Source organism: Bos indicus x Bos taurus, chromosome 3 (genome assembly GCF_003369695.1).
Source record: "Bos indicus x Bos taurus breed Angus x Brahman F1 hybrid chromosome 3, Bos_hybrid_MaternalHap_v2.0, whole genome shotgun sequence".
NCBI lineage: Eukaryota > Metazoa > Chordata > Mammalia > Artiodactyla > Bovidae > Bos > Bos indicus x Bos taurus.
In genome coordinates, this window is record NC_040078.1 from 51,428,122 (window position 1) to 51,445,990 (window position 17,869).

Sequence of the window (17,869 nt, forward strand, 5' to 3'; positions counted from 1 at the left end):
GACACGACTGAAGCGACTTAGCAGCAGCAGCAGCAGAGGAGGCCTTACAAATAGGTGAGAAAAGAAGAGAAGTGAAAGGCAAGGGAAAAAAGGAAAGATATACCCATCTGAATGCAGAGTTCCAGAGAATAGAAAGGCGATAAGAAAGTCTTTTTAAATGAACAATGCAAAGAAATAGAGGAAAACAGTAGAACAGGAAGGAGTAGAGATTTCTTGAAGAAAATCAGTGATACCAAGGAAACATTTCATGAAAATATGGGCACAATAAAGATAGAAATGGTATGGACCTAACAGAAGCAGAAGATATTAAGGAGAGGTGGCAAGAATACACAGAAGAACTATACAAAAAAGATCTTCAAAACCCAGATACGCACAATTGTGTGATCACTCTCCTAGAGCCACACATCCTGGAAAGGGAAGTCAAGTGAGCCTTAGGAAGCATCACTATGAACAAAGCTAGTGGAGGTGATGGAATTCCAGCTGAGCTATTTCAAATCCTAAAAGATGATGCTGTGAAAGGGCTGCACTCAATATGCCAGCAAATTTGGAAAACTCAGCAGTGGCCACAGGACTGGAAAAGGTCAGTTTTCATTCCAATCCCAAAGAAGGGCAATGCCAAAGAATGTTCAAACTACCACACAATTGGCATTCATCTCACATGCTAGCAAAGTAATGCTCAAAATCCTTCGAGCCAGGCTTCAACAGTATGTGAACTGTGAACTTTTAGATGTACAAGCTGGATTTAGAAAAGGCAGAGGAATCAGAGGTCAAATTGCCAAAATCCAATGGATCATAGAAAAAAACTAAAGAATTCCAGAAAAACATCTACTTCTGCTTCATTGACTGCGCTAAAGCCTTTGACTGTATAGATCACAACAAACTGTGGAAAATTCTTCAAGAGATAGGAATACCAGACCACTTGACCTGCCCACTGCGAAACCTGTATGCAGGTCAAGAAGTAACAACAGAACCAGATATGGAACAACAGACTGGTTCCAAATTGGGAAAGGAGTACGTCAAGGCTGTATATTGTCACCCTGCTTATTTAACTTATATGCAGAGTACATTATGTGAAATGTTGGGCTGGGTGAAGCACAAGCTAGAATCAAGATTTCTGGGAGAAATATGAATCACCTCAGATATGCAGATGAACCCACCCTTGTGGCAGAGAGTAAGAGGAACTAAAGAGTCTTTTGATGAAGGTGAAAGAGGAGAGTGAAAAAGCTGGTATAAAACTCAACATTCAAAAAACTAAGATCATGGCATCTAGTCCCATCACTCCATGGCAAATAGATGGGAAAAAAATGGAAATAGTGACAGACTTTATTTTCTTGGGCTCCAGAATCACTGCAGATGGTGACTGCAGCCATTAAATTAAAAGATGCTTGCTTCTTGGAAGAAAGTTATGACCAACCTAGACAGCATATTAAAAAGCAGAGACACTACTTTGCTAACAAAGGTCCATAGAATCAAAGCTATGTTTCCCCTGCTGTCAAATAAGGTCCAATAATCATACACTTCTTTTGACATTTATCTCACCACACAGAATCACATGGTTACCTCTCCATTTAAATTTTTAGTGACTTCACCTCTAATGAGAGTAGATAGTTTTTATAAAAGATATCTAAAACACCTGAAACATAATCCCTGGACACATTTCCAAAATACACTAGAATGATGATTACCTCTAGAATTGACACACTTACAGAAATTCTGGCCTCTGCAAGCATTATTTCTCTTCCAATATTCAGCAGATATTTTAAATTCACCATAAAGGAAGAAATCTTTTTGGCAGGAAACATATTTTTTCAGGCTGTTTTTCAACAGGGTTTTTCAACAGTGATGATAAAATTTCACTGACTGACTCAACTACACATTCTTTTTACCCACAGGCTAATAAACTATTTGCTTGGCATATAAAATCTTCCATAATCAAGAACTACCTGGTGGTTGCCAGATCAAAACAGTAGGTGATATAACTAAAGCATAACTCTCTAGAAACCGTGGTATGAAAGAAAAGAGGTTTAGGTTCTTCTGCATATGTCTCATTTCTATTAAATAAATGAAACATGAAAAGAGATAAAAACATATAACATATTCTTAAAAATAATGTTTTAATTTTCCATTTTTCCATTTTTCAATAGAGTGAGAAATTACAAATGAGAGGCATTTGGGGATTGATTTTAGTTAGTAAGGAAACCAGACAGCTGTAACCTACAAGGCTCAAGATTATAGACTAGTGTGAAAAACAGTGAGAGTTTATCAATATTTTTCACACATCCACTGTTACGGAATCATCACTACCACCATTCCACATCAAAGCTTCTAGCCAAGACTGACCCAGTTGAGGAACCATCCACAGTGAGAATGATGAAAGCCGGGAATTCTCCCTCAGAACTCCCAGGCAGTTTTCCTACTGAAAAAGCCCTCCCCACTACTGTACATTCTGGATTCTCACAGTGATCATCTGTGACCAAAAAATATTCCATTTCACATGTAAGGAGGTAGTTCATCTCTTAATAACTGTCTCAGCAGTTGATATAAACTGCACCAATTGTGTAGATTCACCAATGCACTATCATAGGTCACTGAAATCCACACCTATCCAAATTATTCTTTAATAAAGAAATTACCTATCACAGACTGAAAATCCGTGTTCCCCCATACACCTAAATTCACATATTGGAGCCCTAACCCCAATATGGAAATAGGGCTTCTAAGGAAATGTGTGTGTGTGTGTGTTAGTCGCTCAGTTGTGTCCAATTCTTCACAATACCAAGGACCATAGCCCACGAGGCTCCACTGTCCATGGGATTTTACAGGCAAGAATACTGGAGTGCGTAGCCATTCCCTTCTCCAGGGGATCTTCCAGACCCAGGGATCAAACCCAGTCTCCTGCATTGCAGGCAGACTCTTTACCATCTGAACAACCAGGGAAGCTCTCTAAGGAAATAATTAAGGTTAAATGAGGTAATAAGGGTAGGGCCCTAGCCAATCTGATAGGATTAGTGTCCTTATAAGAAACACCAGAGAGTGAGCTCTCTCCCTCCACCTTCCTTTCCCCTCTCTGGCCCCCCAGCCCCATGCACTAAAAACAGGGTCACTGGAGCATACAGCAGAAGGTGCCTGTCCACATTCAACGGACCTAAGGTAAGAGCTCCCATCAGGCACCAACCTTGCTGGGTGGTGCCTTATAGAACTGTGAGAAAACAAATTTCTGTTGCTTAAAGCAACCAGTTTGTGGTATTTTGTTATGGATGTCTGAGAAGAGTAATACATTATCTCTATCACTAAATGCTCCCAACTTCCTCTCATTTTCAGAAAGTGTACTTGCTGAATTCCATCACATGAGAAACATTTCATTGAACAGACAGGGAAATCAGATTCATGAAAAGCGCTCTGTATGAAGTATTATTTGCAATCATTTGCAGTCAAGCTTCCTTGTAAAATTATGCTTACCTTTGGAGAGTAACGCACTCCTGGGAGCTTTCAGCCCAACAGCCACTCAGCATTGCAGCAAAATAACTAGATCTGGCACTTAAAATGGCTCTAAAGGAAGAGGGGGAGAAAACACAGACAAACATTTATGCATAATTGCAAAATATAATTTTTTATGAAAATTTTCATCTTTATCTCTTAAAACATGATAACAATTTACCTGTCATTTGTATTCACTGGTAGGTTTTAATAATAGAAATTACAAGCCTAAACTTATACCAAAGTATTTTGATTGCTTCATTAGAATATTAATTCCAGGTTTTTTTTTCATCTTTTAAATTTTTCTCTCTCTCTTTTTCTTTTTGGCTACACCATGTGGCTTGCAGAAGCTCAGTTCCCTGACCAGGGACTGAAACTGGGCCATAGCAGTGAAAGCCCAGAATCCTAACCACTAGGCCACCAGGGAAATCCCATTTAATTTTTTCTATTGAAAGCTCTTAAATTTAAATAACAATTTTCATGAGTGAGAGAATAACAGATTATTTACAAATGGATAAATAAAGATCAAATGATGTTAAGACCTTGGGGAAATATCAATAAGAGACTAGAACTCTAAAAGTCCTGAGTACCAGTTCAAAACTCAGCATAATTATGCTCATGGATACCTTTCTATTAAATTCGAAAAATTATAGGAAAAATATTTTGTTTTGAATGTCCATTCTATCTCCTCAGATAGAATGTTAATTCATCCATTATTTAACTCAACAAATACCTACTGACTTCTATTCTGTGCTAGGCACTAGTCTAAGGACTATAACAGTAAATTAGGTACAGCTAAAATGTGAATATTCTAGCAGGGGCTGGGATTGAAGAGGGGAAGGGGAGAAGAAGAATAAAAAGACACTTCTGGCAATGGCTTACTAGGTTGTCTCTGACTAACCCTCCTGCTGAATAGCTTGGAAAGATAAGGGGGAAAAAAATATATGCGCACACGTGCACGCGCACACACACACACACACACACACACACACACACACACAATCCGAAAGCAAAAGTAAGGTTGAGAAGCTAAGAAGCTGAATCTAGATTGCTTCTGGCAATCTTTACAGACTTGGAGGCACACAAATTGGAATTTGGGATCCAGCAAAGAGGAGACACATCACTTTGATGACAAAGGTTCATACAGTCAAAGCTATGATTTTCCCAGTAGTCATGTACAGATGTGAGAGCTGGACCATAAAGAAGGCTGAGTGCTGAAGAATTGATGCTTTCAAACTGTGGTATTGGAGAAGACACTTGAGAGTCCCTTGGACTGCAAGAAGATCAAACCAGTCACTCCTAAAGGAAATCAATCCTGACTATTCATTGGAAGGACTGATGCTGAAGCTGAAGCTCTAATACCCTGGCCGCCTGATGTGAAGAGCTGACTCACAGGCAGACTCTGATGCTAGGAAAGACTGAGAGCAGGAGAAGAAGGGGGCAACAGAGGATGAGATGATTTCATGGCACTACCAACACAATGGATATGAGTCTGAGCAAACTCTGGGAGATAGTAGAGGACAGAGGAGACTGGCATGCTGCAGTCCATGGGGACACAGAGTGTCAGACAGGACCTAGTGACTGAACAATAGCAACAAAAAAGAGGAGAGACTTTGGTGGATGTCCCAGAATTTCAGTTGGACTCTGAAGGACTACATCTTTGAAAGAAGAATGAACAGGAAATAGATAAGCCGCTTTTAGAACTGAAGTCCAGCTTTGAATGAGCTCAATCCTTGACTGGATTAAAGTGATCTACACCTAGCCTAAATACAGTGTGTATGTCAGCTGCTCAGTCGTGTCTGACTCTCTGTGACCCCAGGGACTGTAGCCCACCAGGTTCCTCTGTCCATGGAATTTTCCAGGCAAGAATATTAGAGCAGGTTGCCATTTCCTACTCCAGGGGATCTTCTGATCCAAGGATTGAATCCGTGTCTCTTATGTCTCCTGCATTTGCAGGTGGATTCTGTACTGCTAGCCACCAGGGAAGCTCACAATGTAAGTATTACTCAGCAATAAAAACTGAATGAAATATGATATACATAATATCCAAGGATGAGGTTCAAAAACATTTTCCTGAGCAAAAGAAGTTCAATAATATGTCTGAGATCATTTATATGAAATTCTAGGACAGGTAAAATAAACTATAATTTAGAAAACACAACAATCAGAAAACAAAAGAAGTCCAATTAAAAATGGGCAAATGATATGAGGAGAAAACTCACCAAAGAAATACAGATGGAAAATAAGCATATGAAACTCAGTTTTTGCCTGAGGATAGAGAGAGGGAGGGCTTCCCTGCTGGCTGAGTGGAAAAGAATCCGCCTGCCAATGCAGGAGACATGGGTTCAATCCCTGGGTCAGGAAGATCCCCTGGAGAAGGAAATGGCAGCCCACTCTAGTATTCTTGCCTGGAGAATCTCATGGACAGAGGAGCCTAGTGGGCAATGAGGTCCCAAAAGAGTCAGACACAACTTAGCAACTACATAACAACAACAGAGAGAAGGACAGTACTAATGGCAAATGGACACAGCAGAGTTTTTTAGGTAATAAAAATTCTCTGTATCTTGATTGTGGTGGGAGTTACACAGGTTTAAGTATTTGTCAAAACTCATCAAATTAGACTCTCAGTTGTGTGCATTTGATTGTATATGAATTCTTTTTCGAGTTCATTTTTTTTAATAGAGGATAATTTACAATATTGTGATGTTGTTTAGTTGCTCAGTTGTGTCTGATTCTTTGCAATCCCATGGACTGCAGCATGCCAGTCCTCTCTGTCCCTCACCATCTCCCAAAGTTTGCCCAAGTTTGTGTCCATTGCATCGGTGATGCCATCCAGCCATCTCATCCTTTGACGTTCTCTCCTCCTTCTGCCCTCAATCCTTCCCAGCAATAGGACTTTTCCAACGAGTCAGCTATTCGCATCAGACGACCAAAAAACTGGAATTTCAGCTTCAGCATCAGTCCTCCCAAGGAGTATTCAGGGTTGATCTCTCTTAAGATTGACTGGTTTGATCTCCTTGCTGTCTAAGGGACTTTCAGGAGTCTTCTCCAGCACCACGGTTTTTGAAGGCATCAGATCTTCAGTGCTCCAGCTTCTTTACAGTCCAGCTCTCACAACCATCCATGACCACTGGGAAGACCACAGACTTGACTATACGGACTTTTGTTGGCAGAGTAATGTCTCTGCTGTCTTTTGATTTCATGGCTGCAGTCACCATCCACAGTAATTTTAGAGCCCAAGAAGAGGAAATCTGTTACTATTTTTACCTTCTCCCTCTCTATTTGCCATGAAGTAATGAGACCGGATGCCACGATCTTAGTTTTTTTTTAATATTTAGTTTTAAGCCAGCTCTTTCACTCTCCTCCTTCACCCTCATCAAGAGGCTCTTTAGTTCTTCTTCGCTTTCTGCCATTAGAGTGGTATCATCCACATATCTGAGGTTGTTGATGTTTCTCCCACCCATCTTGATTCCAGCTTGTAATTCATCCAGCCCAGCATTTCTCATGATGTGCTCATCATACAGATTAAACAGGGTGAGAGTAGACAGCCCTGTTGTACTACTTTCTCAATCTTGAACCAATTAGTTGTTCCATACAGAATTCAATATTGTGATGGTTTTTGCCATATATCAACATGAATCGATACATATGTCCCCTCCCTCTTCAGCCTCCCTCCCACCTCCCTCCCCTTCCCAGTCCTCTAGGTTGTCACAGAGTATAAAGATTTAAGGCAGGAGGAGGAGAAGGCAATGGCACCCCACTCCACTACTCTTGCCTGGAAAATCCCATGGACAGAGGAGCCTGGTGGGCTGCAGTCCATGGGGTTGCTAAGAATTGGGCACGACGGAGCAATTTCACTTTCACTTTTTACTTTCATGCATTGGAGAAGGAAATGGCAACCCACTCCAGTATTCTTGCCTGGAGAATCCCAGGGACAGAGGAGCCTAGTGGGCTGCCGTCTATGGGGTCGCACAGAGTCGGACACGACTGAAGCAACTTAGCAGCAGCAGCAGAAGGGGGCAACAGAGGATGAGATGGAGACATCAACATTCTTTTCAGTAATTAACAGGACAAGTACACAAAAAAATCAGTTAAATGGAAGACTTGAACTAATTGCTGCATGCTAGCCATTTCCATTTAAGTAAGACTAAGAGCGACTGAGGCTTAAACAATTACACTGTTCTTAAGATAGAAACTTATGAAAACATTCCTATTTAATTGGATTCAAGCCTCAGTTTAAAAAAAAAATATGTTGTAGATACATGTGTTAAAATTTTAGCAGATTTTTTATTTTCCAACACACCAAAAACTATTGTCTCCTTTTGACTAAATGTAATCTCAACTGACAAGGCTGCTTCTGGCTCTATAGAGGTGCCCTAATTTCCCCCTTACTCTCGCTTTATAGTACATTGCTATTCAATACTTCTTGATGTTAGCTCAACCAGATTCATTACTCCAGGCATAATAATGGCCTGGATTACTCAGAGAAACTCTAAATATAGAATTTTTCACTAGGACTATTTTTTAAGTACTCTTGCTCCAAGAAAAAAAAAAAAATATATATATATATATATATATATTTTTTTTTTTTTTTCTGTCAGTTCCACATAACTGAATAAGGGTTAAACCCACATCAGCGAATCCAAACTTTTTGGAGCTGTCACCCATGACACTCTGGAAATATTTTAAAGAATGTAAACTTTAAAAATGGTAAGTCAGCGTTCTCTTGAGACATTCATCTTAACATACACTGACTACAGCTTTCATAGGATTACCTAAGTTTTAAAAGTGAGTTGTAAAAATAGAGTGGATGCCTTGTTATCTAGTACAATGAAGACTGATAGTTGTCTGGTTAATCAAAAAATTAGAAGCGAATTTTTTAAATGATTTGTCTATATCATATTCATTTTATTCTAACTTAGAAAATAAGTATGCATTTATTCACAAATCTTTGACCATAAAGCCAATCTATTTTTTTTAATGTGAATTCGCTGATTTATGCCTCTTATGTCTTGCAAAAACTACACTTATACACCTTGTCTATGATTTCAAATTCAAACTTCTCTAAAATGAAAAAAGAAATTTAAAACTTTTTGAAGCAATCTGAAGTATAGAATCATTTAAGATTTTCATAATTTCCCCTCAAGTTTTTGTATTGTTTCATCTAAACTGAATTCAATAACAATTTTTAAAATGCCTCTCCCTTATTAAGCTTTCTAAAACATTCACTCTAGTTTTCACTGGAACAACAATTCTTTTATATTTCATGTATCATTGATTTATATGATATATCATGAAGTCATGCTATCAAAATAAGAAATTCAAATGGCATCAAACAGGTTTGGGAATAAACTCAAGTGACTCAAGAGACACAAACTCAATGATAGGAATGGAAATGTTACAGATATACTAGAGAATGGCATCCTAGTCTTGAGAGTTCTGCCTACCATGTCAGCATGTTCTGCAGAGACCATGTGAAAAGCAGGTTTAGTCATGTTCCGTTAAGGCGCTTCTACTCTAGGTGACTTCTTTCCTTTTAGGCATCCACTCTCTCTGGCTTTGGTTCCCCACTGCAGCCTCTCTCAAAGGCCCATGGTACTCTAGAATCTCACCTCTTTTCTCTCTATTGCTCCCACATCTAACTTATTATTTTAAACCTTTTAAGAGATAGGGTTCACCATTTATCATTAATAAAGTAATTAATACTGAGAGATTCATAACCCACTTTATAGCATGATAAGTTGGAATTTTATTATAATTATTTCATTAATGCTCCCTGGCAATCCTAGTAAGGGAGGGAACAGCAAAAATTTTCTGCAAAGGGCCAGATAGTAAATAAAAATATAAGTATATTAGGTTTTTCAGGTCCCTGTTGCATATTATTCTTTAGGTTGGGCCACAGTTTGCCAACCTCCACTGTAAGATAAGGTAGAACAGACAACAAAATGCCTGCCTCTCAGATAGCTAATACATACTTTTAGCAACTAATGTTCACTGAATGCTTCAATGTGCCACAGTACCATGCTAAGTACTTTATGTACATTACCTGATTCAATCCTCACAGCCATCCTATGCTATAATTACTATCATTATTTCTTTTACAGATAAAGAATTTGAGACTTGGAGAGATTAAGTAACTTCTCAACAATTAATAAATGGTGCAACCAGAATCAAAACTCAGATTAACTTCTGAACTACTAAAGTGTATACTTCTGAAAAAAGTTTTCAGCTGATGTACTCAAGAATATGGCCTTCCTTGTGGCTCAGTGGTAAAGAATCCACCTGCCAATGCAGGAGATTCATGTTTGATCCCTGGGTCGGGAAGATCCCTTGGGGAAGGAAATGGCAACCCACTCCAGTATTCTTGCCTGGGAAATTCCAAGGACAGAGGACCCTGGCGGGCTACAGTCCATGGGGTTGCAAAGGAGTCAGACACAACTTCGTGACTAAACAGCAACTCAGGATTATATAGCTAATTAGTCAGACTAGGCTTCCAAGTGGTGCTAGTAGTAAAGAACCACCTGCCAATGCAGAAAACATAAAGAGATGAGGGTTCAATCCCTGCGTTGAGAAGATCCCCTGGAAGAGGCAATGGCAACCCACTCCAATATTCTTGCCTGGAGAATCCGTTGGACAGAGGAGCCCAATGGGTTACAGCCCACAGGGTCGCAAAGAGTCGGACAGGATTGAAGCAACTTAGCATGCACACACAGGTCTATAATAGTTAATACTGCATAGACTAAGGATCCTAAAAGATGATGCTGTTAAATTGTTGCACTCAATATGTCAGCAAATCAGGAAAACTCAGCAGTGGCCACAGGACTGGAAAAGGGCAGTTTTCATTCCAATCCCAAAGAAGGGCAATGACAAAGAATGTTCAAACTACCACATGATTGCACCCATCTCATACACCAGCAAAGTAATGCTCAAAATTCTCCAAGCCAGGTTTCAACAGTATGTGAATTGTGAATTTCCAGATGTTCAAGATGGATTTAGAAAAGGCAGAGGACCCAGAGATCAAATTGCCAACATCCACTGGATCATTGAAAAAACAAAAGAGTTCCAGAAAAACATCTACTTCTGCTTTATTGATTACGCCAAAGCCTTTGGCTGTGTGGATCACAACAAACTGTGGAAAATTCTGAAAGAGATGGAAATACCAGACCAGACCACCTGACCTGCCTTCTGAGAAATCGGTATGCAGGTCAAGAAGCAACAGTTAGAACTGGACATGGAACAACAGACTGGTTCCAAATTCGGAAAAGAGTATGTCAAGGCTGTATATTGTCACGCAGCTTATTTAACTTAAATGCACAGTACATCACGTGAAATGCCAGGCTGGATGAAACACAAGCTAGAATCAAGATTGCCGGGAGAAATATCAATAACCTCAGATATGCAGATGACACCACCCTTATGGCAGAAAGTGAAGAGGAACTAAAAAGCCTCTTGATGAAAGTGAAAGAGGAGAGTGAAAAAGCTGGCTTAAAACTCAGCATTCAAAAACCTAAGATCACGGCATCCGGTCCCATCACTTCATGGTGAATAGATGGAGAAACAATGGAAACAGTGACAGACTTTATTTTCTTGGGCTCCAAAATCACTGCAGATAGTGACAGCAGCCATAAATTTAAAGACACTTGCTCCTTGGAAGAAAAGCTATGACCAACCTTATTAAAAAGCAGAGACATTACTTTGCCAACAAAGGTCCATCTAGTCAAAGCTATGGTTTTTCCAGTGGTCATGTATGGATGTGAGAGTTGGACTGTGAAGAAAATTGAGCGCCAAAGAATTGATGCTTTTGAACTGTGGTGTTGGAGAAGACTCTTGAGAGTCCCTTGGACTGCAAGGAGATCAGACCAATCAATCCTAAAGGAAATCAGTCTTGAATATTCTTTGGAAGGACTGATGTTGAAGCTGAAACTCCAATACTTTAGCCACCTGATGTGAAGAACTGACTCACTGGAAAAGACCCTGATGCTGGGAAAGATTGAAGGCAGGAGGAGGAGATGACAGCGATTGAGATGGTTGGATGGCATCACCGACTCAATGGACATGAGCTTGAGCAAACTCTGGGAGTTATGATGGACAGAGAAGCCTGGCATGCTACAGTCCATGGGGTTGCAAAAAGTTGGACACGACTGAGTGACTCTAGTGTCTTGAACTGACTGAAGGACACTCATCTCCTAACTCAGTGCTGACTTATTAAATTGTAGTTTCAGACAATCTTCATTAAAAAAATAAAAATAATTTTATTTATTTTTGGCTGTCCTTAGGTCTTAGTTGCTGCACAGGCTTTTCTCTAGCTGTGGTGAGCAGGCTACTTTCCAGCTGCAGTGTGCTGGCTTCTCATTGTGGTGGCTTCTCTTGTGGAGCACGGGCTCTCAGACACAGGGACTTCAGTAGTTGTGGCACATGGGCTCAGTAGTTGCAGCTCCAGGCTCCAGAGCACAAGCTCAACAATTGTGGTGTATGGGCTCAGCTGCTCCATGGCATGTGGGATCTTTCTGGACCAAGGATCAAACCCGTGTCCCCTGCATTGGCAGGTGGACCCTTCAACACTGACCCACCAGAGAAGCCTTAGAGAATCTACATTTTAAAGGGAGATTTGATAGCATCTTAACCCCATGAATGAAAGTCTGATGGTATAATATCAGGCACTGAAGAAAAAAATAAAAAAGGTATTTGGAAGGGATATAGGATCTTAAGTGTTAGAAAGTTAAAATTAGGAAATCACTGCCCTGCTTTTTCAATAAAGTAATATGAGAGAATCTTAATTATGGAATAATGAAGTACAACAAATAAATGAGTTTAAAAATACAGATTAAATTTCATTAAGAAAATAATAGGATAATAATTGACACGATAAAATGAGAGATCAGGTGGATAATTTGAGGTAGGCTAAACCCTAAAGGAAATCAGTCCTGGGTGTTCATTGGAAGGACTGATGCTGAAGCTGAAACTCCAATACTTTGGCCACCTCATGCGAAGAGTTGACTCATTGGAAAAGACCCTGATGTTGGGAGGGATTGGGGGCAGGAGGAGAAGGGGACGACAGAGGATGAGATGGCTGGATGGCATCACCAACTCGATGGACATGAGTTTGGGTAAACTCCAGGAGTTGGTGGTGGACAGGGAGGCCTGGCGTGCTGCGATTCATGGGGTCGCAAAGAGTTGGACACCACTGAGCTACTGAACTGAACTGAACTGAAAGATGACAGGAGGAAATACAAGTAGAGAGAAATGCCAAGTATACAGATGGTATTCATCTGGTGATTGACAGCAATTCAGGCAGAAAAGTGATGTCACAGAAATCCACAACAGGAGTAATGTGTTGTAGTACTCCAGGAAGCAACACTCAGAAAAGCAGTAACTAACAAATGGGATCCATGAACTCTAATGAGTCCTTTTACTATAATCTCTCTGCCTGCAAATAAACAGAGCTCTCTTTTTCTCCTTTGAGCAGGAGAAAAAAGCTCTCTTATCTCCTTTGGAGATAAGCAAGAACTAAGATGTGGGAAGAGTGGAGAAGTAACACTGTGATGAGGGTAAGGCCTGTGTAGAGACAGAACAGTGTAGGAAGTCTACTGCTATCCCTTTGCTCCTTGGGTTGGGGAGAAATGCAAGTGATTCAAATCACCTTTCTCTGCATGTCCCACATAAATAAAGGACACTCAAGCTGTTGCTACTATCTATACAAAAGCTCATATCAAAGGCCTATTACCTGGATGATGACAGCAAACACTTACATGGTACTTACTACGTGCCAGGCATTGTTCAAAGTACTTTAAATGCTTTTAGTAATTTAATCACCATAATGACCCTATATATTGTTGTTTAGTTGCTAAGTCATGTCCAACTCTTTTGTGACCCCATGGACTATAGCCCACCAGGGTCCTCTGTTCATGGGATGTCCCAAGCAAGAATACTGGAGTGGGTTGCCATTTCCTTCTCTTGGGGATCTTTCTGATCCAGGGATTGAACCTGAGTCTCCTGCACTGGCAGGCAGATTCTTTACCACTGAGCCATCAGGGAAACCCAGTAATAACTCTCTAAGATGGGTACTATTATAATCTCCATCTTTGCTGAGGATGCTAAAACACAGAATGATTAAATAACTTCCCCAAATTCATACAGCTAAAGATGGTGAGGCTGGAATTCAAACCCAGGCAGACAGGTTCCAACACAGAACACACACTCGTAATTACCCAGTTATAAATGACTTCTTTAGCTTAGTTGTGCCACCACAAGCAAGTGACTGGCATCAGATCATCTTGCAGCAAATAAAGGACTCCAGGTATTGGGCTGTGGATCAAGCAAAAGTCTGAAATGTTGTGAGAATTACTAAAATGGTGACACAGAGTCATGAAGTGAGCCAATGCTGTTGGAAAAATAGTGCTGACAGCCTTGCTCAATGCAGAGCTGCCACATATCTTCAAGTCATAAAAAACACAATTATCTGCAAAGTGCAATAAAGGAAAACGAAGTATGCCTGTGTTTTCTGAACTATTGATATAATAATCTTTGAACTGAATAATAAAATTTTAGGTACAAACAGAAAAACGTTCAAGTTTGGAATAGGAAGGTAATCTTAGGATTTAGAATCTGTCACTTTAACTCATATAAGGGTGCCAACCAAGTAAGAGAACTTAAGCCAGATCTTCTTGAAACATATCCTCAGGAAATTGCCTTTCTAGTTAATATAAATTTCTTTTTTATCACTAGGTGAACAAAATAAGCCAGAAATGTAGCAAGAGCTGTCCTAATATTCTAGATGCAGCTATTAAAACAGTCCACTGTCAGGCAGTACACAGGGAGAAGCCAAATATAGACAGTGTTGGAAAACATAGTGCAAATGGTCACAGAGTCCTGCTTTCCCAGTATGACAACAATAGTCCTAGGGTTCCATAAGTTTCAAGAAAAATCTGGCATAAAACAAACTCAAAGCAAATTAATTTTAAAAGTAAAATTGTGTTGTCGCTCTACACTAACCAAGAAGAAAGAAAGGCATGCACACATACAATTTGGGAATATGTATATTTATATTCCCACATATGGAGAATACAGATCCATAATATGGAAAATATATAAATAAATCTCTACCACACTCTGTATTTTACTATATATAATGGGGATTTCATAAAAAATAGGAAAATGTGTATATATATTTTAAAAATATGTGTTCTCAGAAAGAAGAATTCAAACTTTGGATGGCAGTCTGATGGAAACTGGCAGTCTTAAGAGTTTAGCAATGTACTTCAGTCAATTAAGTGGCAAAACCAGTATAAGAGTACAAACATTGCTACTGTTTGGCTTGGATTTCTGTAATCTAAACCCACTGCTAACTTCATTAAGGGCTGTGCACCCTTGAACCTACAAGACTGCTTCTAGCCTCTGCAAAAATAGTCTGTTTCTTCCTCTTCCGCAGTACCAGAATAACTTAACATTCTATTTGAAACACAAAGAGGCAGGGAGGATAACTCTGGGTTCCTCAGCTTTCCAATTCTAGTCTGTTGTGAGGCCCAGCTGTACCTCTTTCCCTTGAGTTCCAAGAAAAAAAAATCTCTATTTCTTATTAACGTCTCTTCTTTCTTTAAGCAGATTTTAGTTACTTACAAAAAAAGAGCCTGACCTAAACAGGCAGCAGGCTTTAATTTAAACTCTAAAAGCCTGGAATGCCTAAGCAACCCAATTCTACAGAATAATGGTTTTTAAAAAGTACACTGAAAAATTAAACCTCCTAATCAATGCTATTCATGAGAATCATCTATTTAGAATTAAAGACTTTGAGCCAAAATGCATTCAGAGAAAATGTCATTCATGTAGCAATAATCATTTTCAATACCATAATGACTATGAAATTAAAAACTGCATTTAATGACATTTTCAGTGGCTTTCAAATCCATTTTAGGCAACAGTATATTTTCTTCTAATGAAATCTTAGGTTCATGCCCAATGCACAGCACAGATCTGCTCTAGCTGAGCATGTGCACATGTCTCAGTGGGTCATCTGTGCATGTGTGAAACTGCAGATAGAAAATCCTGTCTATGGTCCAAACTCTTCCCGTCAGAGACCTCCTGAGGCATCTCCATGGAACCTCTGCAGCCTATGTGAATCAGATCTTGAAAACCACTGTGCTAGAAAAAGACAGCCACCCTGACACTTTACTGTCACAACCAGAATACCAAATTAATCACATGCCTATTTACCTGTGAGCTTTAAAACTTTTTCCGTCAACATAAATATCAATATCTGGGCAACAGTGTTTCACATAAAGCTTCAGTAAATCTTCTCCTAATTCAGATGCAGGTTCCAAGTCATAAATATCTTTAAAAGAGAAAAACAAGACAAAAAATAGTTTCTTTAATAGTATATATATTTCAAAATTTTGTATTCTTGTTGTTGCTCAGTCACTCAGTTGTGTCCAACTCTTTGCAACCCCGTGGACTGCAGCACGCCAGGCTGTCCTTCACTATCTCCCAGAGTTAGCTCAAACTCATGTCCATTGTATTCTAAAACTAGCAAAATGTTTTTCCACATGGTTATCTTGATTAGTTACTGAAAGAAAGTAACAGTGAGAGAAATCTTTAAGTGGTAAATTCAAAGTTAAATGAAACTTTAAAATCATCAATTCTTTCTGCTCTGAAATATATATTTCTACTTATACTTAAATGTAGATATACCTTTAAATATAGATACACATTTAAATATAGTAATACTATTATAAATTATACACCAAAATTGAAGCCACTTCACAAACATCTGACTTGAAAAGTTAAAAAATTTCCCAAGTTTGATATTCTTTTTCATCACTTAGTTTCTTCCTGTTTCTGTTCATGGATTTATGGCTAGGACGATCTGTGAACCAACAGAAATTCAACTAAAATCAATGGGACTTATAGAGCACTTATTATGAGTCTAGTACCATATACAGTATAGAGAGTTATAGAAAATATTTTAAGAACTACCTCTACTTCAAAAGATTCATAATTTAGGCTTTGGGAAGTGAAATATAAAACATGTATATATATTTAAAAAGAAAAATACTACATTGTATATTATAGCTCTATCAGTCTGGAAATTTTTGTTAGTATAACTGTTGAGGATGGGTCCCTGGGAACAGATTCCCAGTAACCAATTTACAAATGTATATATTTAGAAACCAGAATGCTAATGAGGTGACTCTGGGTTAAGGCCCCTAAAGAGCTTCAGGATGGGGGCTGGTCACCAGAAAGGACAAATATGTCATCAGGGAGGGGGAAGTTTCAGGCCCTTCCACATACCTCTAGGGAGGGAAAGGGAGCTATAGACTGAATTATAAAAATTCTTGAACAATAAGATTCAGGGAACTACTGGGTTGGTGAACACACCAACTTTTGAAAAGATAGCACACCTTGAGAGGGCATGGATATTTGTTCTGTATACCTTCCCTTCTCTACCCAACCCGCATACCTAGCCCTGTATCTTTTTCATTTGGCTGTTCCTAAATTATATCTTTTATAACAAATAGGTAAATATAAGTGAAATGTGTTCCTGAGTTCTGTGAGTCATTCTAGAAAATTATTGAACTTTGTAGGAGGGTGGTCATGGGAACTCTGAAATTTGTAGTCGCTGGGCACAAGAGTGGGAAGTAATGGGGATATGTCACCCCAAAACATGCCACTCTGGCATGAGGATTATTTTGAGCTAAAGGTACTTGAGAGGGAGCAGATGCAGGGAAAGCTATTTACATCCCCCAACTGTCTAAAAATAAAAGTAAAAAATTTCCCTTTTGTAAAGGAAATTTCCATGTGCAAAGCTATCTCCTTCTTAGGAAGAAACTATTCTCTTCACTTGACTATTATCTGTATAACAAGACAACCCTTATTTACTATACATTTTCTCCTCTCACCTTCCCATAACTTGCCTCCACCATCTAGTAGCCCAGAATGCCTTTCTTTCACTTAGCCTAAGATAATATTTTGTTGTTTAGTCGATAAATTGCATCCAATTCTTTCTGTAACCCTGTGGACTGTAGCCCACCAAGTTCCTTTGTCCATGGGATTTCCAGGATAAGAATACTGGAGTGGGTTGCAATTTCCTTCTCCAGGGGATCTTCCTGACTCAGGGATTGAACCCACGTCTCCTGCATTGCAGGTGGATTCATGCAGTAGGATTCTTTACTGCTGAGCCACCAGGGAAAGTCAAGATGATAAATAACCCTCGATTATCTAGCCATCTTCTTGAATCTCCTTTTTTTGGTGAAACTCTTGGTGCAAAAATAAGTGATGAAAACCATTCTCCCCCCTCCTGTTAATCTGTCTTATTTCAATTTAATTCTTAGGCCAGTCACAGAACCTAAGAGGGTAGAAAGAACTCTTTCCTCCCCAACAGTAGCCTAGGCACCTGACT

At 39.3% G+C, this 17,869-nt stretch overlaps 1 protein-coding gene across 3 annotated transcripts in view; it reads right to left on the reverse strand.

Moving 5' to 3' along the window:
- Positions 1-17,869, reverse strand: part of KIAA1107 (KIAA1107 ortholog) — a 93,669-nt gene that overhangs the window by 47,290 nt on the left and 28,510 nt on the right. For all 3 annotated transcript variants that reach the window (XM_027536529.1, XM_027536527.1, XM_027536526.1), the window contains 2 exons: positions 15,688-15,805; positions 3,460-3,549 (listed from right to left, as the gene is read on the reverse strand). In XM_027536529.1, coding sequence (XP_027392330.1) covers positions 3,460-3,549; positions 15,688-15,805 — 208 coding nt within the window. The remainder of the gene's footprint in view (positions 1-3,459; positions 3,550-15,687; positions 15,806-17,869) is intronic.